The sequence below is a fragment of the Coregonus lavaretus genome (assembly GCF_964263955.1).
Source record: "Coregonus lavaretus genome assembly, chromosome: 7".
NCBI classification, from domain to species: Eukaryota; Metazoa; Chordata; class Actinopteri; order Salmoniformes; family Salmonidae; genus Coregonus; species Coregonus lavaretus.
In genome coordinates, this window is record NC_139994.1 from 30,683,761 (window position 1) to 30,710,351 (window position 26,591).

General features: G+C 47.3%; 1 protein-coding gene across 1 annotated transcript in view; it reads right to left on the reverse strand.

Moving 5' to 3' along the window:
* The window catches only part of epha10 (EPH receptor A10), a gene marked incomplete at both ends in the record, with an annotated part of 146,187 nt that overhangs the window by 44,901 nt on the left and 74,695 nt on the right, over positions 1 to 26,591 (reverse strand). Inside the window, 2 exons of the mRNA XM_084165258.1 lie at positions 5,451 to 5,780; positions 10,584 to 10,739. Of these exons, the coding sequence (XP_084021384.1) occupies positions 5,451 to 5,780; positions 10,584 to 10,739 (486 nt within the window). The remainder of the gene's footprint in view (positions 1 to 5,450; positions 5,781 to 10,583; positions 10,740 to 26,591) is intronic.

Below are 26,591 nucleotides of genomic sequence, written 5' to 3' on the forward strand. Positions count from 1 at the left end.
ACAAGTGTGTAAACAGTAATATCATCACTCTACCTGCTCATAACATCCTTAGTAGCCACATATACACATTTACAGGATGTATGATCATATAAACACCACGCATACACCTCTCGCAAAAATGTCACACACACAAAGTCACGTCAATAGAAAATCCCTCCAATTTGTCTCTCGGTCTCAGTCTCGGGAATATGTCACTCTCCAACCCACTCAATCTCCGTGACAACAAACAGAAGGACATGGCTTCTTACAGCCCATAATAGCCATACATCAACTAAGTCGTGACAGCCATTGAGGAGAGAGAGAGAGGCAGAGAGAATGAAGGAGAGAAACAGAGCGAAAACGCCACAGTCTACACATGGCTTGCCGAGAATGTTTATCTCTAACCTTGAAGGGAGTGCAGCAGTTTGCTGGCGAAGGATTTATAGTTCATTGGCTGGGTGGGGACTAGTGGGAGCAGCTTTATACAGAGTGGATTAGCCTAAAATATGCACAGGGCATAAACTGGCAGTCTCTCCTTCTTAATGTAGAAAGGCCCCGGGCAGGAAGCACTCAGAGAAGCACACAATGAGAAAGACCCCAGTTCCACTCTCTGGACCAGGGAGATTTATGTCTAAATTAGTAGGGCTGGTTAGAGAGGGAGAGAGAGGAGGAGGGGGGGGTATGGGCTTGGGTATGACACGGGGAAAAGAAAGAACGGCGAGCAGAGAAGGTGAAAGGGAGAGAGGAATAGAGAAAGATCGATTGAGAGAAAGAAGACTACGGTTTGCAACTGCACATGGGGACAAAGATTGTACTTTTTGGAGAAATGTCCTCTGGTCTGATGAAACAAAAATAGAACTGTTTGGCCATAATGACCATCGTTATGTTTGGAGGAAAAAGGGGGTGGCTTGCAAGCTGAAGAATGCCATCCCAACCGTGAAGCACAGGGGTGGCAGCATCATGCTGTGGGGGTGCTTTACTGCAGGAGGGACTGGTGCACTTCACAAAATAGATGGCATCATGAGGAAGGAAAATTATGTGGATATATTGAAGCAACATCTCAAGACATCAGTCAGGAAGTTAAAGCTTGGTCGCAAATGGGTCTTCCAAATGGACAACGACCCCAAGCATACTTCCAAAGTTGTGGCAAAATGGCTTAAGGACAACAAAGTCAAGGTATTGGAGTGGCCATCACAAAGCCCTGACCTCAATCCTATAGAAAATTTGTGGGCAGAACTGAAAAAGTGTGTGCGAGCAAGGAGGCCTACAAACCTGACTCAATTACACCAGCTCTGTCAGGAGGAATGGGCCAAAATTCACCCAACTTATTGTGGGAAGCTTGTGGAAGGCTACCCGAAACGTTTGACCCCAGTTAAACAATTTAAAGGCAATGCTACCAAATACTGTCACACTCTGGCTCCGGGACTTGTATTTGAGCCAGGGTGTATTCGTTTTGTTGGGGTTTGTTTTGGTTAGGTTGGGAATAGGGTATGTTCATTTGGGTGTGTGTGGTTTTGGTTAGTTCTTGTGTAGTCATGTGACTCCCAATCGGAGGTAACGAGTGTCAGCTGTCGGCTCGTTATCTCTGATTGGGAGCCATATTTATCTGTATGTTTTCCTTTGGGTGTGGTGGGTTTTTGTTCCGTTTTCGGTCAGTGTAACCGTGGACTTCATGAGTCGTCTTTTGTTTTGTAATACGTGCTTTACTCAATTAAAGTCATGTTTCTTGCACACGCTGCGCCTTGGTCTCCTTCGCTCTTAGACGACCGTGACAGAAAAACCCACCATCAAAGGACCAAGCAGCGTGTCCGGGAGCAAAGAGACTGGACATGGGAGGAGGCGCCTGGTAAGGAGATCGAGAGGCTGGCGATGGCCCAGGTGGGCAAATCGTGGTCCTGGGAGGACATGCTCGGGGGCAAGGGACCTTGGGGGAAGATCAAGGCCCTGGCGAGAGAGGAGCAACGGCGTCAGCAGGGTCATCGTTGGAAGGACGTGAGGCAACCCCAAAACGTTTTTTGGGGGGGGCACATGGCTTGGGCGGCTGGGCAGCAGGAGGCTGCCACAGGGAGATGTGGAGAGAAGGCTACCGGATTACGGGAGCCATTGGCGAATAGAGGGAGGGAAGCAGTTGAGGCACGGCGTGAGAGACTGAGGTGTGTTACCAGTCCGGACCGGCCCGTTCCTGATCCCCGGTTAAGGCCAGTGGTGTGTGTTCCCAGTACGGACCGGCCTGTTCCTACTCCACGCATCAAGCCCACGGTGTGCGTCGCCAGTCCAGCCCGGCCGGTTCCTGTTCCACGTAGAAAGCCTACGGTGTGCGTGGCCAGCCCAGCCCGACCTGTTCCGACTCCACGCATCAAGCACACGGCATGGACGACGGAGGCAAAGATGGGGAGTATCCAGGAGGCCACCAGGCCAGGGGTACACCGCCCTGTACGTCCTGTGCGGATGCCTCACACAGAGTGTGTGAGGGTAGGCATTCAGCCAGGACGGGTGGTGGCCGCTGTTCACTCCAGGCCTCCTATCCGTCTCCACAGCCCGGTCCGGCCTGTTCCTGCCACCCGCACCAAGTCTACGGTGTGCGTCGCCAGCCCGGTCCGGCCTGTTCCTGCCACCCGCACCAAGTCTACGGTGCGCGTCGCCAGCCCGGTCCGGCCTGTTCCTGCCACCCGCACCAAGTCTACGGTGCGCGTCGCCAGCCCGGTCCGGCCTGTTCCTGCCACCCGCACCAAGTCTACGGTGTGCGTCGCCAGCCCGGCCCGGCCTGTTCCTGCCACCCGCACCAAGTCTACGGTGCGCGTCGCCAGCCCGGTCCGGCCTGTTCCTGCCACCCGCACCAAGTCTACGGTGCGCGTCGCCAGCCCGGTCCGGCCTGTTCCTGCCACCCGCACCAAGTCTACGGTGCGCGTCGCCAGCCCGGTCCGGCCTGTTCCTGCCACCCGCACCAAGTCTACGGTGCGCGTCGCCAGCCCGACCCGGCCTGTTCCTGCCACCCGCACCAAGTCTACGGTGCGCGTCGCCAGCCCGGTCCGGCCTGTTCCTGCCACCCGCACCAAGTCTACGGTGCGCGTCGCCAGCCCGGTCCGGCCTGTTCCTGCCACCCGCACCAAGTCTACGGTGCGCGTCGCCCGGCCAGAGTCTGCCGTCTGCCCAACGGCGCCTGAACTGCCCGTCTGCCCAACGGCGCCTGAACTGCCCGTCTGCCCAACGGCGCTTGAACTGCCCGTCTGCCCAACGGCGCCTGAACTGCCTGTCTGCCCAACGCCGTCTGAACTGTCCGTCTGCCAAGCGCTGCATAAGCCGCCCGTCTGCCATGAGCCTTCAGAGCCGTCCGCCAGACCGGAGCCGCTAGAGCCTTCCGCCAGACAGGATCAGCCAGAGCCTTCCGCCAGACAGGATCAGCCAGAGCCTTCCGCCAGACAGGATCAGCCAGAGCCTTCCGCCAGACAGGATCAGCCAGAGCCTTCCGCCAGACAGGATCAGCCAGAGCCTTCCGCCAGACAGGATCAGCCAGAGCCTTCCGCCAGACAGGATCAGCCAGAGCCTTCCGCCAGACAGGATCAGCCAGAGCCTTCCGCCAGCCAGGATCCGCCAGAGCCAGCCAGCCAGGATCCGCCATTCAGTCCGGTGCTGCCCCTTAGTCCGGTGCTGCCCCTTAGTCTGGTGCTGCCCCTTATCCTGGTGCTGCCCCTTAGTCCGGTGCTGCCCCTTAGTCCGGTGCTGCCTCTTAGTCCGGTGCTGCCCCTTAGTCCGGTGCTGCCTCTTAGTCCGGTGCTGCCCCTTAATCCGGTGGGGGTCAGTTGGAGGAGGCTACGAAAGCGGGTAGTGACTATGGTGGGGTGGGGACCACGACCAGAGCCAGAACCACCGCCGAAGAGGTATGCCCACCCAGCCCTCCCTTGGTTAGCCCTAGTTGAGGCGCGGTCGCAGTCCGCGCCTTTAGGGGGGGGTACTGTCACACTCTGGCTCCGGGACTTGTATTTGAGCCAGGGTGTATTCGTTTTGTTGGGGTTTGTTTTGGTTAGGTTGGGAATAGGGTATGTTCATTTGGGTGTGTGTGGTTTTGGTTAGTTCTTGTGTAGTCATGTGACTCCCAATCGGAGGTAACGAGTGTCAGCTGTCGGCTCGTTATCTCTGATTGGGAGCCATATTTATCTGTATGTTTTCCTTTGGGTGTGGTGGGTTTTTGTTCCGTTTTCGGTCAGTGTAACCGTGGACTTCATGAGTCGTCTTTTGTTTTGTAATACGTGCTTTACTCAATTAAAGTCATGTTTCTTGCACACGCTGCGCCTTGGTCTCCTTCGCTCTTAGACGACCGTGACAAATACTAATTGAGTGTATGTAAACTTCTGACCCACTGGGAATGTGATGAAAGAAATAAAAGCTGAAAGAAATCATTCTCTCTACTATTAATCTGACATTTCAAATTCTTAAAATAAAGTGGTGATCCTAACTGACCTAAGACAGGGAATTTTTACTAGGATTACATTTCAGGAATTGTGAAAAACTGAGTTTAAATGTATTTGGCTAAGGTGTATGTAAACTTCCGACTTCAACTGTACGTACAAACACATTCAGATGCATGCACGCATGCACGTACACACAAACTCATTTTCACACACACTCTTTCTCTCTCACACACAAATTCACACTTGCATACACACACACTTTCACAAGCTTACACTCACAGGCACACACCCCACCAAAACATATCTCCTCCTTTACCAAATCATGACTCTATTGGAGTAAAACATTTGGTGTGATGAAGCCATCGTGATAACTCTCCTTGTGTGTGTGTGTGTGTGTGTGTGTGTGTGTGCCTGACGTCACTTTACCTCAACCGTGGATCATCCAATGTGCTGGCGTTCCATTTCCAAATGTGCATTAATACAAACTCCATAATGCATTACATTTGCTTCCACTAATTAACAATTAGAGTACAAAACATGCTCTCACTTCAAGGGCTTTGAATGCCTCTTTCCTCTGCATATGCAAAGGACACATTACATTTTTCATTTTTTCCATACAGCAGGTCAATGTTTGCGAAATATCAGCCTGCGAATTCAGACAAGTTGGGGGGTGTTGAGTCTTTTCGCAGTCGAGCTACTCCATATCATAGGGGGGATTGCTGGGTGCGTTGCGTGTCTGTTGCAGTTGACAGGAACACTTTGCTGAGTGCTTTTTTAAAGCCTCTGGTTAATGTCTTTGTGAAGGGTGCTGATGAAAATGAGATGGCTCCACTGTGATGATGGGAGTCTTTTAGCTAGCGCCGAGAGGAGAGGGGCGCTGAGCTGATGGTGTGCGTGTAATCAGTTCAGAGTTTGTGTACAGTGTGCTTTTGGGCACTCCTTTGTTCTCATACGTTCGTGGTGTTTCTGATTTGAGGGTAAAGTACGAGAATCAGTGTGATGTGTGTGTGTGTACGCCCCTCTGTGTGTGTGTGTGTGTGTGAGAACACAGCTTCCACTAACCTGGCACACTAGTTGACACGTTGACCTGTGTGTAGAACCTCTTGTTGGGCAAAAGCTCTGACACTCCGTTGAGGGCCTCGACCGTAAACGTGTAGTTGGAGTTGGCCATGAGGTTGACCACGGTGACCGTGCGCTCGGTCACCCCGCTCTGCTGGGGCATGAAGCCCACGCTGGCCCCGCACGGCTCACACTGCAGCCCCATGCACCGGCGGCAGCCCACGCTGTAGGTCAGGTCCCCCCTGCCGCCCGTGTCCGTTGGCGCGCCCCACTTCAGGATCAGGGTGGACTGCTTGAGGGTGTAGACCAAGTCTTTGGGAGGAGAGGGGGGGCCTGGGAGGGAGAATAAGTGGAAATATAAACGTAATTCATAGTTAAATATACATGATTCATGTTCTAGTCACTTTTAGTGCTTTTCCTATGGCTCCTGTATGATGTATGAAAGTGTTAAGCATTTATATGGCATAAGTCTTATGTATGACATACTTACTACATACAGTGCTGTAGTAGGTTTTAATTATTTTAATTATTTAACCAGGTAAGTCATTTACAATAACGACCTGACCAAGATAACAGCGGTATACCGTGCAGCAAAGCGACGACGTAACAGTCAAAGCAGACTAGGTACGATACCAGTACATTAGACATCTGTATGAGTGAATGACTATGGACGTGTGTACGTCCGATTGCACTGATTTCGACCCAATTGCTCAGTAATTAAATTCAGCATATTCACCATTAAAACCAGTGCCAACCAATTACTATAGAACACTTCACCCTGTAGTCCATTCTCAAAGTGTGGTCCACCACAATATGCTAGTTACATGGTGTTATTGTGCTAGTACACATCTGGCTATGATGCATATATATTACTTTGATAGGATTGAGATGAGGAAGGGATTTGGGACTGTGCATGGAGCAGGGGGAAACAGAGAGAAAACAAGACTTTAGCCAAAGCAACGAAAGCAGCTTGCCTGGTCTAGATGAAATATGAGTGTGTTTATGATGACAGAACAAAGGAGCCGTAGGTGAGAGACGGATATAATATGCTGCTCGCAGACTATCTTTATTCACTAGTGTTTTCTAGACAGTCCCTGAACTACTAACCACCGTATCTTACGGTGGATTGAGAAATAAAACACACAAAAGGCATTTCTATCAGTGATGGTGAAGTGTAAAGCTGTGTGTGTATATGGTGTGTGTCTGTGTGAGTGAGAGCCAGAGAGAGTGTATGTGGTTGTGTATGTGTGTGTGTGTGAGATTGCAGAGAGAAGGGACTGTCTATTACTTATGTCAACAGTCATGGTAGGAACAAATGCTTGCGGAATGAGAATCCTCTCTTATCAAATGTGAAATACGACGGGTGCATCTCAATAGTCCTACGTAGCGTCCTCTCTTCACCTCCTCATTCCATTTTGACCCAATGGTCAACCAGTAACGTGGACACTCATGCACACACGCACACAGAATGTTCACTTTCAAGGCCTTGAACTATACATGTAAAATAATTTATATGACGCAGTGCTGTAACCGTGCATGTTTGAACAGATGGACGTAACATGAAGGTATTGGTCCATTAAAGGATATCAATAATGTAGTGGTGATGGTGTGTGTAAGGCTAATGTGGGTAATTGACAGTGCATACAGTATCTCTGTGGTAAAAATGAATGTGTATGTGTAGAGAGGGGTGATTAACGTGTGGGGGTGACAGGGAGTGGTAGAGTGTGTGTCGGTGTGTGCCAAATCAAATGGTTAGTAAACAACAGGCGTCGACTAACAGTGAAATGCTTACTTAAACGCCCTACCCAACAACGCAGAAAAACATTTATAAATAGAAAAATAACAACACAAGGAATAAATACACTATGAGTAACGATAACTTGGCTATATACACGGGGTACCAGTACCAAGTCGATCTGCAGGGGTACGAGGTAATTGAGGTAGATATGTAGTATAGGTAGGGATAAAGTGACTAGGCAATGGATAGATAATAAACAGTAACAGCAGCGTATGTGATGAGTCAAAAGAGTTACTGCAAAAAGGGTGGGTAAATGCAGATATTCCGGGTAACTATTTAGCAGTCTTATAGCTTGGGGGTAGAAGCTGTTCAGGGTCCTGTTGATTCCACACTTGGTGCATCGGTACCGCTTGCCGTACGGTAGCAGAGAGAACAGTTTATGACTTGGGTGGCTGGAGTTTTGGAAAATTTTTAGGGCCTTCCTCTTACACTGCCTACTATAGAGGTCCTGGATAGCAGGGAGGTCGGCCCCAGTGATGCACTGGGCCGTACGCACTACCCTCTGTAGCACCTTGCAGTCGGATGCCAAGCAGTTTCCATACCAAGTGGTGATGCAGCCAGTCAAGATGCTCTCAATGGTGCTTATGTAGAACTTTTTGAGGATACAGTGCCTTGCAAAAGTATTCATCTCCCTTGGGGTTTTTCCTATTTTGTTGCATTACAACCTGTAGTTTAAATTGATTTTTATTTCGTCATTACATTTCATGTAATGGTCATATACAAAATAGCCCAAATTGGTGAAGTGAAATTAAAAAAATAACTTGTTTAAAAGATTTATACAAAATAAATAACGGAAAAGTGGTGCGTGCATATGTATTCACCCCCTTTGCTATGAAGCCCCTAAATAAGATCTGGTGCAACCAATTACCTTCAGAAGTCACATAATTAGTTAAATAAAGTCCACCTGTGTGCAATCTAAGTGTCACATGATCTCAGTATATATACACCTGTTCTGAACGGCCCCAGAGTCTGCAACACCACTAAGCAAGGGGCACCACCAAGCAAGCAGCACCATGAAGACCAAGGAGCTCTCCAAACAGGTCAGGGACAAAGTTGTGGAGAAGTACAGATCAGGGTTGGGTTATAAAAAAATATCAGAAACTTTGAACATCCCAAGGAGCACCATTAAATCCATTATTTAAAAAATGGAAAGAATATGGCACCACAACAAACCTGCCAAGAGAGGGCCGCCCACCAAAACTCACAGACCAGGCAAGGAGGGCATTAATCAGAGAGGCAACAAAGAGACCAAAGATAACCCTGAAGGAGCTGCAAAGCTCCACAGCGGAGATTGGAGTATCTGTCCATAGGACCACTTTAAGCCGTACACTCCACAGAGCTGGACTTTACGGAAGAGTGGCCAGAAAATAGCCATTGCTTAAATAAAAAAATAAGAAAACACGTTTGGTGTTTGCCAAAAGGCATGTGGTAGACTCCCCAATCATATGGAAGAAGGTACACTGGTCAGATGAGACTAAAATTGAGGTTTCTGGCCATCAAGGAAAATGCTATGTCTGGCGCAAACCCAACTCCTCTCATCACCCCGAGAACACCATCCCCACAGTGAAGCATGGTGGTGGCAGCATCATGCTCTGGGGATGTTTTTCCATCGGCAGGGACTGGGAAACTGGTCAGAATTGAAGGAATGATGGATGGCGCTAAATACAGGGAAATTCTTGAGGGAAACCTGTTTCAGTCTACCAGAGATTTGAGACTGGGACGGAGGTTCACCTTCCAGCATGACAATGACCCTAAGCATACTGCTAAAGCAACACTCGAGTGGTTTAAGGGGAAACATTTAAATGTCTTGGAATGGCCTAGTCACAGCCCAGACCTCAATCCAATTCTTCGACTTTCAGGAATTTGTGCCTGGTCCGCGATAATCAATATGTCTTTCGCCTCCAACTCATTGAAATAGAAGTCCTCATCCAAATCAACGTTAGTGATAGCTGTTCTGATGCCTAGAAGCTCTTTTCAGTCTAAGGAAACGATAGTGGAAACATTATGTACCCAAAAAAAGTTAAGATCAGCGCCCAAAAAATACACAAAATAGCACAATTGGTCAGGAGCCCGTAAAAGAGCCGCTAATCCCTCCGGCGCCATCCTGATAATGAGTGAGTGAGTCAATGTGTGTGTGTGTCTCTCTCGGTGAGGTTATGTAACATGGTAACAGGGGCGTGTGGCCAGAAGCGGGGCACAGCTGTGGTGTGTGACGTGTTCATCAGCACGCAGAGAGCAGCACACCTTCACTTATTCATTAACACACACATGCGCAGGCATGAGTACGCACATACGTGTGCACACAGCTGGGCCTTTATATATTTCTTATTTTCCATACTCTCTCTCCCTCGCTCTCTTTCTCTCAAAGTTCCTCTTAGTCTCCCTCTTTCCATCTCACACTTCTTCACAACTCTTAAGTTCTACTCCCCCTCTCCATTCATCTGTCTGTCTCCCTCCCTCTCGCCACACAATAGCTTGGTGGTATCAGGAGATGATCACAATTACTGAATCAATATTGTAATTAATGTGGTAATTACAGCACTATAAATGTTATCACTGGCTGCCCCTTGTAGATATAAAAGCACCAGGAATCAATATTGTGATTAAACCTTCTAATTACAGAGCTATAAAAACTAGAGCTGATCCGGGCCGAGAATGAATACACTCAACTTACTGACCTCTGTGTTTTATTGTCTGGTATATTATAGCGCTATAGAGAACATTTTTCAAGAAGCTTATCAGGTGGATTAAATTAGGTGGCGTGTGTGTATTTAACCATCAACACTACAGAGGCTTAGATGTTCGATCAATATGGCTGCCCCTGGCGGGCCGGTATGGAATTGGATTAGAATGTGCGTCTTCGTTGGAGGTTTTGGCATTTAGTGTGGTGGGGGATGTGTGTGTGTGTTTGTGGAGGGGAGAGGTGAAGGATAAAGGTGTGATGGAAGGGTGAAGAGGGAAGATGTAGATTTAGTAGAGGATTGATGGGTGAAGTATTAAGGGTATAGGGGAACGATAGAGGGGTAGGGTTAAGGATGGCGGGATTGGGTTACCTGATGGATGGAGGGATGGAGCAGGGATGGGTTAGAGAGAGAGAGCGGGAGAGGGAATACTGAAGTGATGAGGTTCGGGAAGGGGAGGGTTGTGGGGACAACGTTAGTGGGGGGGTTGGAGGGTGGAGGGATCATGGTCAGAGAGGAAGTGAAGGACATAGGGAGAGACTGAAAAGAGGAATGACAGGGTGATATGGCTAGAGGAGAGGTGACAGGACAGAGTGATATAATCAGATGAGGAGTTGCATAGGGACAGGTGTGTTTGTGCGTCTGTGTGTCTCTTACGGGTGCAGGGGGCAGAGGGGTTGTCCAGGGGGGTCCTGAAGTGGTCCTCCTCACACACACACACCACTGAGCCTTCCTCCTCTGCCACACTGTTGGCCGGGCATGGAAAACACTCCTGCTGTCTGGAAGACATCTTGTACGAGCCAGGGGGACACGCTGAGAACAGAGAGAGAGCGAAAGAGAGAAAGGGAAAGAGAGAGAAACAAATATGCATTAAAAACTCATGACATGGTTTTATTATTTCAGTTGGTGTATGTTTTAAAACGGCTGTAAAGTACTGAATGGTTTAGCGACATGGGGTAAGTACTTTCAAGCTAATTATGCCTTTTGAGAGAGAGAAAGAGGACTAGGAGGAAGGGGAGAGAGAGAGAGAGAGAGCGCATCTGAAAGGGCGAGAGAGAGAGAGAGAGAGCGCATATGAAATGGCTAGAGAAAGCGAAAGGGAGAAAGAGAAACTGATTGAGAAGAAAGGCGAGATTTGATGAGTCAGTCAGCTGAACATCAGTCTAACTAACACATGACGTTGAGCCTCTAAGCCTAACATATGGTCAATAGAACTTGACCAGCTAGTCAGTACAGAACCAACACATGCTGTCCAATCTCTCTTCAGGCACCGAGCTGCTTAACTACTTGACCCTCGTCCTCTCCTTCTGTAATTCATTCTGTCATCTCCCTTCTTTCTTGCGTGTTAACGGCTCTTCTGACAACTCCTTATTACACAACTCTGTTTCATCTGGGGCTGAGGGTACAGAGAGGAAGAGAGAGGGAGGGAAAAGAGCGATAGAAAAAGAGAGCGGGAGAAAGTGACTGCACACACATTGCACAAGCACGCACATACGTGCACGCACGCATACACACCAACTCTTTTCCACTCTCACCGGGGTTCATTTTCCGCTTGCCGTGCCAGTGCTCCGGGTGGTAATGTGTGTGAAATCATTGAGCGCTGCTCCCCTCTCTGTCACCGGATCCCCAACAGCATTCCTACATTAAAACCTCAAGCATGCCCTCTCTTCCCATTATGATCACCATCATCATCACTGCTGTTCCCCATCCTACTGCTAATGCACTGGGATTATATAATACATGGACCCTCATGGTCTAATAACACAGATTCATAATGGTGGGTCGAGCCAAGTTCCTCTAGGAGAGAAGAAGTGAATCAGCTCAGCAGACAGAGTGAAGGGACAGTTAGTCAAGGGCTAACAGCAAATAAGCATAAGGAAAGATCAAAGGAAAGAGGGGGAGTGAGGGAAAAGGGGCCATGCATATAGTACATAGCTCAAGCAGAGAGTTTGAGAGAGAAAGAGAGCGAGAGGGTGAGGGAGTCAGCACACTAGGATAAAGAGAGAAAGGTCATATAATATACTTCAAGTTTGAATAAAACAAGCACTATAACGCTGAGCTATGCCAACTGCCTGGTGGCTAAATATACAACAGAGATACTGTATAGTGAAGAGAAAGAGATGCTAAGCAGCCAGTTGTGGAGTCAAACAGGATGTTATGGAGGAGGCAGTCACACAGAGGGAGCAGTAGAGAGGTCAAACGCACACCCACGTTGTTGTCAATACTCTCGGACGGGTTGGCACTGGTTACCATTTTCCAAGCTGTTAGCTAGGTCAAATTGTAGATTTGTCAAGCTAGGCCTATATACAGTACTGTTTGCTAATGCAATGTCCAATCTGAACGGAGGTAAGAAAAATGGACAGAACGTGGCCACCCATTCTCACTATGCAAAACCAAAATTAAATAGAATCATTTGACTGGTGACAAATACAGGTGTATAGCTTTACAATGCTTTGTCTTTGTTGGAGAGATCACATTACAGTGCTCTCTCTTCCTCCTCTCTCCCCCTCTTTCTTCCTCTCTCCCCCGCTTTCACTGAGGCACATTAATAAATCGTGAAGCACTTAATACAGTAAATGTGAGCAATGAATTGTTTCTGTGCCTTTCTGACAGGATGTATTAATGAATATTAATAACGCTAAAAGAGGTTTGCTTTGCACACACAAACCCCCACAAAAAGCTAAGTACACACACACACTCGCACCAAGGTGACACACACACCGATCGACACAAACTCTTCCCCCCAATCGACACACACCTCCACCACACCCCAAATGGTCGTCATTATTTCAGGCCGTCATTTTTCTGTCTCACATCCAAATGTCAGGGTTAGATTTGCGGGCGGAGGAAGGGAGGGATGGATGGAAGGAGGGGGGAGGGGGGGGTGGAATCAATAATTTATGGCCCCATATTCAGATCACTGGCTCTCTGCTGTTAATGCTAATTGATGAAAGACGGGCTAACCCAATGGAATAAATCCCCATTCCAGGGGGAGGAAGAGGGCCATTTTAAAAATTCCTGGGGATCAGACAGACGGCTGGGGAGGAATGACTGATCACAGTCACACCTAGTGCTAATGGAGGGGACATGCTAGATGTAGCACTCTACAATGACTGCAGCAATGCATAACCCAACCTAATGTAGTCTAGTAGTCTGGTCTAGTATGGTTCGCTTTTATCCAAAGCGACTAACAGTCATGGCTGCATACATTTTACATACGGGTGGTCCCAGGAATCAAACCCGCTATCCTGGCGTTGCAAGCGCCATGCTCTACCAACTCAGCTACAGGACCACTCCTTTTAATGCCAGTGTTTCCCTAACTGTCCCTGTAACCATAAAACAGAGAGACAAAACAAGTGAAAGTCTCAGTGTTCTCAGCACAATCTGGGGGCTAAAACCCAACACAGCAAATAACTAAAGCCGCAACGACGACATTGCAAACAATGGTTGCATCATCTACACAAACAGCACCTTACATCACAATCAAAGAGGGAGGCTGCTGCTGAGAGATGTCATCATTGTAATCAAAGGCCTATTGAAGCAGCCTGCGGCTCAAGAGAAACACACAGACAGAGAGAGAGACGTGCAAAAACACAAACACAGGAAGAAACAAGAGCAGAAAAGACACAGGTTTTGAAGGGATACACTGTATACAAAGCTTTATTTTCTCCCTCCTCTCTCTCTTTCATACTCCCCCTACTCATACCTGCCTCCCCCCTTATTTTTCTCCCCTCTCTAACCTCCCTGCCTCCTCTCTAACTCCTCCACCTCTCATCTTCTTTTTTACACTACACTACTTTGATGACACAACTTAGGTCAAGGAGAGATACTTCTGTAGTAAAAAGAGACCGATCTAGATTAAAATCTCTCTTTAAGGGATATCCCCCACACTACTTCCAGAGGTAGTGTGGGGGACATCGACAACGTATACCCCCCTCTGAGTGGTACAGTGTAAAGACAACGCCTCTCCCACACCACAAGTCCCTGCAATAATTACCTTCATACCAGTAGACAGCATTTTTGCTCTGTTAGCCAAATTGAAAATGAAAGGCTTTTAGAATATGCACACATTTGTGAACCCTTGCATTAATCAAGTGTGCAACACTATATGCAACATGGTTTAGATGAGAAGCTCCTGTATAGTTGAAATTGCTATCCTTATTTTGTATGTCTATATACTATGGTATTTACGGTATGCTAATAGCTGAAGTCCCACGTGAAGCAGAATTGTGGCTTTGGCCACACCACATCCAAGGCTAGTGTAAACACTGAGAAAAGTTGCAAGTCTGATGTTGAAGACATATTTTACTAATGTAAATCCACTCACTCCGTCCTTTTCTCACAGCCCCCTCTACGCCTCTCACACTTTCTCCCTCATTTCCCTGGGCTTATCGGTGTGTGGTGGAACAATGGCAGACGAGTGCTTCAATTACAGAATATTACACCGCTCCTCTCATACCCTTCGCCATCCTAATCACACTGGACAATTACTGGGGAGTTCAGCCTAAACAGTGAGTGAATGAGTCCCTCTCCCTCTCTCTCCCGCTCTCTCCCGCTCTCTCCCAGCCCCAGCCGTCCCTGCTCACTGAATAGCTCTTTGTGTTATCCCCCTCTCTCTCCCTCTTACTCCTCTCTCACTCCACTTCGTTCAACTTTCTATTCATCCATTGCTTTCCATACCTATCTTTCCCTGTCTAACTCAGTCCCTTCATTAGATTAGAGAACACCAAGAGAGCTCCACGTTCTTGTGAACAGAGCTCTGGACTGCAACTCTTAGCTAAATGACTCTGCCTTTCTTTCCCACTGTGCTCCAATAATTTGTTCATTCATTCACTCCCTCATCTTTCCATCCATTTCTCGGTCTCCCCTTCTAAAGCATCTTTTCATTTGATAAGTATTTTTATCTAATGCTCTTATCTAACTATATTCAAGTGGTCCCTGCAGTCTTTGGGCTGAGTCAAAGAGTGTGTGTGTCATTCACTCTTTTCTCACATTCACCTGCTATACTCTCTCTCTCTCTCTCCCTCCCTCTCTCTCTCTCTCTCTCTCCCTCTCTCCCTCTCTCCCTCCATCAGATCTAGCCTTGTGTCTGAGGAGGGATTGGCTATGACATCTCCGGGGTGTGTTCGTGTCCCGTCTCTCTGATGGATGACATCCATTTAGCCCGGCCGCCCAGCCATTTGTTCACGTCCACAACCAGGTCAGATCACGCACGCACACACACACACCCTCGCTACCTACCTACTTACGCCATTCATACACATACACGTGAGTACATGCGTCTCACTCGCCCCACACACACACAAACACCAGCACATACATATACAATTCTCTACCTTTGACACCATTCACCCCTGTACACATGTGCACATGCGTGAGCATGTATTATAAGCATGTGCAAACACTCTGAGCCTAACCAGTCTCCCATTGTACTACTGACGTGTCTGTTTGAGTGTGCCTGTGTGTTCTAGTGCATGTGTGTACTAGAGAGAGGGTGACACCGCAGGAGGGCTGTGTCAGTGTCACTGTCGTGTGTGTCTCTGCAGTCATCCGTGGTGTCCAAGCCTGAGTGATCGCAATCCACTGATTATCACCATCATCATCATCATCACGCTCCAGCACACACATTCACACAGTTGTGTCACTCCTCACAGGAGACACAGAGGGCAAGATGGGCACAGCGTGCAGCAGCAAATAACCCTATAACCGTGTGTGTGTGAGAGAATACACCTGCCTGCCTGTATGTGTGTGTACTGTACCTCTGTGTGTGTACCTTCGTGTGTGTGTGTGTGTGTGTGTGTGAGAGAGAGACACAGCGGGGAGGAGGGTCCCAGTCATTTGCATGGTAACCACATCAGGAGCATGTCAGTTCACATGTTTGCATGTGAATGTCAAAGCAATTTCAGGTTGAGCACCTGCGAAATGAGATCCAATCTGAGATGCTCCTTTCTGACAGACGCGCTGCCATGTGTGTGTGAGTGTGTATGGATCTAGCTCCAGCCCGTCAAATATCTTACTACCTCTGCTAGAGATTTGAGTTTGAAGATGGGCCGGGCAAAGAGAAGGCACATTGATTTGTCTCAAAGAGGAAGATTATACACACATCGTGTCACTTTAAGTGACGCTCCATTTCTCATGATTTCCAATGTCATCCACCAGTCTTGTTGTTGCACATAATGTATGAAGATGTAGCATGTGTACGCCTTGAGCAATATGTAAGAAGCATGGAGTCGTAGGGGGAATGTTTGCTTTGAGGAAAACTTGACAGAAAATAAATAAAGAACACACAGAAGACAGGAAATGGTAAAAACGGATAACCCAGCAAAGCGTGCCTCAGACCTCAGCAGTAATACGCTTTGACGTGCTTTCGCCGAATTTACATTCTGTGAATATTCAATAATATATGCAAATGAAATCGGTTCCATTCACGCCAGGGAATTATGAAAAAGTGTGTGAGTTTGTATCTGCGTACGCACACACACACACACACACACACACACACACACACACACACTCGCCCGTCTCGCTTTCTTACGCACCAACCCCATTCGAACAGACAAGCTTCAAGACTGCCGACTCGTATTGAGCTCGAAGGAAGCAGATAAAACAAAGGCTAAAATGTATCATTACTACATTTCATTTCAAATGGGCCAGTTTCATTAAGCTGGTGACCAAGATATGGCCCCAAACACTGACAAATGGATTCCATGACAATGATGAGAATGGGAGATGTAAGCTTCTGACCCTGATTGGACAGATTTCCAGGCCAGGGTAATTGATTCGAAGATGAGAAGAGGATAGAGTTGGATGCGAGCAGTGACGCTTTCCCAGTTCCAAGAGTTCAGACAACGTGGGTTCAGATTTACAACCATTATACCCATAAAATCCTCTAAAGGAGGAAGAAATACAATACAATAGAAATAGAATAGTGTATGTCTGGTATCTAAGTATGTTGGTTAACTGACACAGTTTACCAAGGACTGAAAAAACTGCGCAGATGGCTTTATATTGTTTCTTTGTTGGAATAACCAGACATGTCTTTAGCAGTAGTAGTAGACGTACAGTGGGGGAAAAAAGTATTTAGTCTGCCACCAATTGTGCAAGTTCTCCCACTTAAAAAGATGAGAGAGGCCTGTAATTTTCATCATAGGTACACGTCAACTATGATAGACAAATTGAGATTTTTTTTCTCCAGAAAATCACATTGTAGGATTTTTAATGAATTTATTTGCAAATTATGGTGGAAAATAAGTATTTGGTCACCTATAAACAAGCAATATTTCTGGCTCTCACAGACCTGTAACTTCTTCTTTAAGAGGCTCCTCTGTCCTCCACTTGTTACCTGTATTAATGGCACCTGTTTGAACTTGTTATCAGTATAAAAGACACCTGTCCACAACCTCAAACAGTCACACTCCAAACTCCACTATGGCCAAGACCAAAGAGCTGTCAAAGGACACCAGAAACAAAATTGTAGACCTGCACCAGGCTGGGAAGACTGAATATGCAATAGGTAAGCAGCTTGGTTTGAAGAAATCAACTGTGGGAGCAATTATTAGGAAATGGAAGACATACAAGACCACTGATAATCTCCCTCGATCTGGGGCTCCACGCAAGATCTCACCCCGTGGGGTCAAAATGATCACAAGAACGGTGAGCAAAAATCCCAGAACCACACGGGGGGACCTAGTGAATGACCTGCAGAGAGCTGGGACCAAAGTAACAAAGCCTACCATCAGTAACACACTACGCCGCCAGGGACTCAAATCCTGCAGTGCCAGACGTGTCCCCCTGCTTAAGCCAGTACATGTCCAGGCCCGTCTGAAGTTTGCTAGAGTGCATTTGGATGATCCAGAAGAGGATTGGGAGAATGTCATATGGTCAGATGAAACCAAAATAGAACTTTTTGGTAAAAACTAAACTCGTCGTGTTTGGAGGACAAAGAATGCTGAGTTGCATCCAAAGAACACGATACCTACTGTGAAGCATGGGGGTGGAAACATCATGCTTTGGGGCTGTTTTTCTGCAAAGGGACCAGGACGACTGATCCGTGTAAAGGAAAGGAAAGAATGAATGGGGCCATGTATCGTGAGATTTTGAGTGAAAACCTCCTTCCATCAGCAAGGGCATTGAAGATGAAACGTGGCTGGGTCTTTCAGCATGACAATGATCCCAAACACACTGCCCGGGCAACGAAGGAGTGGCTTCGTAAGAAGCATTTCAAGGTCCTGGAGTGGCCTAGCCAGTCTCCAGATCTCAACCCCATAGAAAATCTTTTGAGGGAATTGAAAGTCTGTGTTGCCCAGCGACAGCCCCAAAACACCACTGCTCTAGAGGAGATCTGCATGGCGGAATGGGCCAAAATATCAGCAACAGTGTGTGAAAACCTTGTGAAGACTTACAGAAAACGTTTGACCTGTGTCATTGCCAACAAAGTGTATATAACAAAGTATTGAGAAACTTTTGTTATTGACCAAATACTTATTTTCCACCATAATTTGCAAATAAATTCATAAAAAATCCTACAATGTGATTTTCTGGAGAAAAAAAATCTCATTTTGTCTGTCATAGTTGACGTGTACCTATGATGAAAATTACAGGCCTCTCTCATCTTTTTAAGTGGGAGAACTTGCACAATTGGTGGCTGACTAAATACTTTTTTTCCCCACTGTAGTGATTCTACAGTGTATGGCTGTGGGCCCAGTGTTCTGTCTGTCAGCTAGTCTTTGTGAAGATCAATGGAGAGGAGGTCAAGGATTATCACATATCTGGAGCTGAGGGAGAGATCCGTGAATAAGTAATTTAGAGTGCATGTGTCTCAGAGTGTGTGTGTGTGTGCTTAAGATAAAGGTCAAAAGCCTAGTAGCACACACAGGGCCAGGCTAACACATGGACAGAGGTCTTCTCGGTCAGCGTGATGCTACCATCTCCCCTGAGTGCACTCAAGTTCACCTTTGACCTACGTAGTAAGGTCGTCCACAGTGGGCCCTGTTCCCAAGGGAGAAACTAAAAACAATTCCCCCCTTTTAGATAAAATGCTTTAACGGAGCAAGATCCATGAAACAGTGTAATCGATGCATGGATAGATGAGGCTGTGGGAGGCCGCTCGTACCATAAGGCAGATAAGCGTTTTGATGGAGGGGGTGTGAGGTTGACCCAGCCTGTCTGATGAGGGACAGTTGCTCCATTAGAGAGATGGATGAGCTTGGAGCAGAGTCCGTGGCCCCTCGCTGGGTTTAATGGCTCATTGTTGTATCACACTCCAGCACGCACACACACACACACACACACACAGTTGACTCACGCTGTGTGTAATGTGTCATTACGACTTCACCAACCAACCCCCCAACACACACTTTCCCCACCCAGTCAGCATGGCAACACCCCATCATGAATGAGCCCTTGCTCGGAATGTCCGTCTGTCTGTCCCTCTCGCACACGCGCACACAGCGGTGACAAAATCACATGGTTTGTCAGGCCCGCTGTTCGAAATAAAAAAAATGAGGCCCAAAACATAATCAGGGGCTGCAATTAAGCTGTGACGGTAAAACTACGCTGACCTTGTTGTGTAATTAACACAGTTTTCTTTCATTAATTTCCTCTCTCCCTCTTTTTCCCCTTCTTCCTTAGCAGCCTGTCTGCGTTTTAATTAAGACACACAAGATGGCGTCAGGAGAAGTGCACAGAGAAGTCAAGTGATTAAGAGAATGAGAAAAAAGGAGGGGAAAAGAAAAGAGGGGACGAGAAAAAGGATGGCGGGAAAACGTTAGTGGAGAGAGGAGAGGGGGAGTTGGAGAGTTGGAGGGAGGGAGTTGGAGAGAGGGGGAGTTGGAGAGAGGGGGAGTTGGAGAGAGGGGGAGTTGGAGAGAGGGAGAGTTGGAGGGAGGAGAGGGGGAGTTGGAGGGAGGAGAGGGGGAGTTGGAGGGAGGAGAGGGGGAGTTGGAGGGAGGAGAGGGGGAGTTGGAAAGAGGAAGAGGGGGAGTTGGAGGGAGAAGAGGGGGAGTTGGAGGGAGGAGAGGGGGAGTTGGAAAGAGGAAGAGGGGGAGTTGGAGGGAGGAGAGGGGGAGTTGGAAAGAGGAAGAGGGGGAGTTGGAGGGAGAAGAGGGGGAGTTGGAGGGAGAAGAGGGGGAGTTGGAGGGAGGAGAGGGGGAGTTGGAAAGAGGAGAGGAGGAGTTGGAAAGAGGAGAGGGGGAGTTGGAAAGAGGAGAGGGGGAGTTGGAAAGAGGAGAGGGGGAGTTGGAAAGAGGAGAGGGGGAGTTGGAAAGAGGAGAGGGGGAGTTGGAAAGAGTAGAGGGGGAGTTGGAAAGAGGAGAGGGGACAATGGAGAGGTAGGAAAAAAGAATAAAACAGGGGAGGAGTGGGGAGGAAGCCCTCTTTTCTTTCCTCTACATGACATAACACCATCTCTTATCCTCAAACAACCTATAATTTCAGACTACACTGAAAACCCAGCGTTTTATCAGCAAATTCTCATTCGGCAAATGGGAATAGTATGGCTTGTCAGATCTGGTGTTCATTAGGGCTGGGATTTGCCAGGGACCTCACGATACGATATTATCATAATAATTATCAAAATAATATTATTATTATTATTATCATGATACTTAGGTGCCGATACGATATGTATTGCGATTCGATACTGTGATTTTATTGTGATTCGATGTTCCAAACATACACTACACCCCTTCAAATGAGTGGATTCGGCTATTTCAGCCACACCCATTGCTGACAGGTGTATAAAATCGAGCACACGGCCATGCAATCTCCATAGACAAACATTGGCAGTAGAATGGCCCCTACTGAAGAGCTCAGTGATTTCAATGTGGCACCGTCATAGGATGCTTGTCAGTTTGTCAGTTCTGCCCTGATAGAGCTGCCCCGGTCAACTGTAAGTGCTGTTATTGTGAAGTGGAAATGTCTAGGAGCAACAACTGCTCAGCCGTGAAGTGGTAGGCCCCACAAGCTCACAGGAGTGGTGTAAAGCTCACCGCCATTGGGCTCTGGAGCAGTGGATACACGTTCTCTGGAGTGATGAATCACGCTTCATCATCTGACAGTCCGACGGACTAATCTGGGTTTGATGGATGCTAGGAGAACGCTATCTGCCCGAATGCATAGTGCCAACTCTAAAGTTTGGTGGAGGAGGAATAATTATCTGGGGCTGTTTTTCATGGTTCGGGCTAGGCCCCTTAGTTCCAGTGAAGGGAAATCTTAACTCTACAGCCTACAATGACATTCTAGATGATTCTGTGCTTCCAACTTTGTGGCAACAGTTTGGGGAAGGCCCTTTCCTGTTTCAGAATGACAACGCCCCTGTGCACAAAGCGAAGTCCATAAGAAATGGTTTGTCGAGATCGGTGTGAAGAATTGGCCTGCACAGAGCCCTGATCTCAACCCCATCGAACACCTTTCGGATGAATTGGAACGCCGACTGCGAGCCAGGCCTAATCGCCCAACATCAGTGCCCAACCTCACTAATGCTCTTGTGGCTGAATGGAAGCAATTCCTCACAACAATGTTCCAGCATCTAATGGAAAGCCGTCCCAGAAGGGTGGAGGCTGTTGTAGCAGCAAAGGGGGGACCAACTCCATATTAATGCCCATGATTTTGGAATGAGATGTTCGACAAGCTAGTGTCCACATACTTTGGCCATTTATTTCTCACCATATGTCTGCTGCAGAGGGACAAAATGGCTTTTGTTTTGATCAGGCATGGAAATAAATGTGCTGAAAACAAATTGGCTCCCTATTTAAAAAGAAGATGGAGAACAAGCTATGAAGGAAAAATACTGGACTTTTGCTGCAGGTACAGCCAACTAGCACAAAATATGACTAGTGTTCATGTGTCCCCTCTCACCTTTTCTTCTCCATTAGGCCTATGATCCAGATGTTTTAGCTATGGAGTAAAGTGATTCAGACATGACTCATGCTGTAGGTGATACAAGCAGCGCTATTTAGACAGACACACTGTGCTAGTCACAGACCTGCCAGACAGGCTTTAATAAAACCATGTAGGCTAGAACCAGGGAGTGAAACTGTCAGTGCTCGACTTCGACTGAAATAGGTGCCGGTACTGTTTGTAATTAGTTACAGGTATTCTGCAATACTGTTGAGCTATTATTCTATAAGAGGTGCAGGAACTCAAGCAGTACAACATTTGAGGTGCCGGTACACAGTTCCGATGAGTTTCTGTCTAAGTCTAGCACTGAGTGAAACTAGTCTGAATCAGGCTGTACACATACTTTAGACCACATTGTCACTAGTCACAGTTAGCACACTGTTATCAAGGACGGACCGTTAAAAAACACCAGATAGTAAAACTGAGCTGGAATTAAAAGAATTACCAGAATGTGCAATCAAAAACTACAACCAAAGTCACTTTCAAACCGTGCAGTCTCCAAACCAACTCTTCGCACAATGTATAAAGACTGTAGAGGCCAGCAGCTGTTTACACACTCTAACCATGTTGTTCTAGTTGTGTGGGCGTTTGCGTCAATTTCTTCCTCCCCCCGGAGCGGTTTCCGAATCTCTCAATTCACCTCTCTCTCTCTCCCTCTGGGCTGACCTCCACTCCTCTTTGAGCACTCTATCGCTCCGAGCAAGGCTGCTTAGTACTTCATTAAAAACCCTCTCTCTTTACTTTTCAATCCACTTCGGGAGGATCACTGTCAAGAGAACAGTGATTATGCAGACGTCGTATTCAACTTCTGTACACTACATGCAGTATTGATCGCAGCTGGTTCAACATAGGTTATTGTGCTTTTCCAAAACTTCCACTAGTTGAGAATACTTGAGGAAACATTTGGGTATTGTAGCAGCCTCTGTGGTTAGAGAAGCTGTTCGATGAACTTATCACTCATAACTGGTGTTTGAGAAACTGTCATTCCGGTCTTTCTATTGAATTTTTAAGAAACCTGAAAGAAATGAGAATTATGTGGAATGATATCTAGACATTCTAAATGATCATTGATTTATTCTGCAACATGCAGGGATCTCCTTTTGTAATTGTATCCAATTGTCTCCTTCCCTTAAAGCTGGAATCCGTAATTAGTGAAACTGCCATGTCCGCCCGTTTGGTATATTCGAACAAAAATGAATTACTTTCAACAACAAACACGTTTTTTTATTTTCTGATTTCATTGCACTCACGACAGAACCACAGAATATGTACTGCCATTTGTTTTTGACACGATGCTGGACGTTCCTTTCTTCTGTTTCATCAACAAAACAATAACAAAGCCGCTGGGGGGCGAACAGTGGCGCTGTTTCACCTTATGCGAATTCCAGCTTTGACGGTTCAGTGGACTCTTCTGTGATGAACATGTGTCCGTGCTATGAGTTCCCAGACGAGTGAGCTTGTGTTACAGCCTTGTAGCCTCACTGTCCTGGGTCGTCCATCCCTGACTTGCCCTGTCCATTCACGTCCTGTTCTATCCTCCACTATGTACTCTCCCTATGGCAGTAATGGCACATCCGCCTCTTTTCCTTACAGACCAGGTCATCACGAGGGACTAAAGCCTTAAGTATATTAGGGTCAAATTTAGGAATGAGAAACACCGCTATCATTCATACACAAACACATTGTGGACTCTTGCGGGCCCACACACACGCTAAATGCACACTGCTGACACATAAATGCGTGCCACACACCCACACCGGTACTCACACATCCAGAGAAGAAGCTATGATTGGCTTCTCTCCAAGCCAGACAAAGAGGTCATTATAGACAAGTCGGTAGATTGTAAAAAATTCCATCAATTGTCCTTCACCTCTCTACTTCTCCTTCTGCATCTTGCCTTCCCCGGGTCTCCCTCCTCCTTCTCCCTTCAATCTCTTCCCTTCATTCCTATCCTCCGATCCTCATGTTCCCTCTAACCCCCATTTCCACCCTCCCTTGCCCTATCACTACATTCCTCCATCCCTCTCTCTCAAACCATCTTTATCGTTCGATCTATCCGTACCCTGAGGATACATAGAACCCGATGAAGCAGACGGCTCTCTGACATGCAGTATCAGTCAGCCAGTCAGCCAGCCAGCCAGCCAGTCAGCCAGTCAGCCAGCCAGCCAGTCAGTCAGTCAGTCAGTATTCACACAGACCCACACTGGGGCCAGAGACTACCTGCCCAGCTCAAATCAATAAGGCCTTGTCTTTAGTATACCAAAGAGCTCCTGGCCAAATCCACAAAGAGAGCCAGAAAATATGTTGTGTTGTTACCCCTGCGGCTACAGATACTGATGGTAGTCGTGTTACAGATATTTCCGTTTCCTACGTTAGAGTTAGTTCCTGTCAGAGATTCGATGATTAGCAGTTCGGGGCTTGATCTTATGTTAGTGAACATCACTATTGGGAATTAGGTTTGTTTTGGAACCCCCCCGCTGCATTTTTGCGAGGTAGATGCATTTCATTACAGTTATGGGGAGCGAGCCATGGGATGTATGCCAAGAGTATTGGGATGTTTTGTTCAGTTTTGTTCCTTTTAAAAAAGGGGCTCATAACAGTTATTATACAATGACAGACATGCATACCCACAAACAAATCACATAATAAAAAGGTATAGAGCTCTACCCCTGCTGTGTGTGTTTGTAGGAGCAGGTTGTCTTAACACACACACACACACGTTTCTCTCAGAGTCAATTATTCATGTTGGTGCTGGCGGTGTCCTGACAAAAGAGCTGAAATAGCAGCAATGGCAGAGTAGTGAGAACAGGGAAACGAAGACGGGACAGAAATATAGCTGAGACAGTCAGTCAGTCACACAGAGTCACATAGAGACGCGCACCAGCAGCTGGCCCTGCTCAACCCTGGAACACACAGCACAGGCCTGTCTGTCACTAGCTAATGATAGAGACACACACGCAGACACAAGTACACACACACACACACACACTCTAAATCCACACTGCATTTCTGCTTTTCCCAGGAAATAGCATCAAAGAGGAACTCTGTTGGTCTCTGTGGAGGAAAAGGGGATTAGACAGTCTAGACCAGGGATGGGCAACTTTGATGGGGGTGGGGGCCACAAAAAAACTGAACTCATCATGAGGGGCCGCAGTTGCTCCACCCCCCCTATGGAAAAATGTGTAGAATTGCAGGAAATGTACTTTTAAACTTAAAAATGAAATTAGTTATAAAATTGCAAACTCTTCTCTACACCCCATGGCAAAATGGAGTGCTCCATCGATCTCTTCCTCCACAGCCCTAACACAGCCCTGACACAGCCCTGACACAGCCCTGACACAGCCCTGACATAGGGCAGCATGCATGTCAGCTGATGTGATCTCTCTCACACTCAAGTGTGTGTGTTTCAGCCATCACCATGACAACCACGGGGTCACCACCTTGTGTGTGTGTGTGTGTGTGTGTGTGTGTGTGTGTGTGTGTGTGTGTGTGTGTGTGTGTGTGTGTGTGTGTGTGTGTGTGTCGCTCAGCAGGGGTAACAGTGCAGGGTCAGCAGTGACAGCCTGACACTGACAGCACATCACACTGACTCAGTGGTGAGATGCGGGAGAAACATGACCTTGAACTAGAGAGAGAGCGAGAGAGAGAGTGGGAGGAAGCAAGAGAGAGGGTAGAGTAGAGGGGGGCATGCTGAGAGAGAGAGGGGAGAAGATAGCGGGAGGGAGAAAGAGTGAGAGGTAGGGAAAGAGAATGAGCGGCAGGTAGAAATATGAGTGAACCAATCCCAATAACACACCAGAGGGGGACCAAGAGAGGGGAACGGTAAAGGGTGCATGGAGCAGTGCTGAGAGGTAGCGATACTGCCAGCAGCATACCACTGCTGGCTTGCCTCTGAAGATAAGCAGGGTTGGTCCTGTATGGGAGACCAGATGCTGCTGGAAGTGGTGTCAGAGGGCCAGTAGGAGGCACTCTTTCCTCTGGTCTAAAAAAATATCCCAATGACCCAGGGCAGTGATTGGGGACTTTGCCCTGTGTATGGTGCGGCCTTTCGGATGGGACGTTAAACAGGTGTCCTGACTCTCTGTGATCACTAAAGATCCCATGGCACTTATCATAAGAGTAGGGGTGTTAATCCCGGTGTCCTGGCTAAATTCCCAATCTGGCCCTCATACCATCATGGCCACCTAATCATCCCTAGCTTCCAATTGGCTCATTCATCCCCCCTCCTCTCCCCTGTAACTATTCCCCAGGTGGTTGCTGTAAATGAGAATGTGTTGTCAGTCAACTTAACTGGTAAATTAAGTGTTAAATAAATGAATACAAATAAATACAGAGGGCAGAATAGATGCTGCCCTTAAAGTAAACAACCCACCAAACATTACTGCTGCTGTTCTAGCGCTACGACTTTGTAGGTACACAGGATCTGCTTACAAGACGTCTCCAGTAGAAAGATGACCCATAGATCAGTTGTGTGTGTGTGTTTTTTATTACACCCAGACAGAGCCTGATCAGTGAGTGTCACATCTTAATAAAAAAACCTGCTCAATCCTGCCGACCTAACTTTCACTGTGATCGCAATCAGGACACGCAACCTGGCATTATTACAAAGACAATCACACACAAACAGAACTACACACTCACATTTCCTCTCAGACGAGTGCTCCTGACAGGGCCAGCTGGGCATAGTTTATTAGAGGGGGAGTGACAAGACAGAAACAGGAAGCAGCGGTGACATCACAGCCAGCTCTGACCACGTCTCTATATACG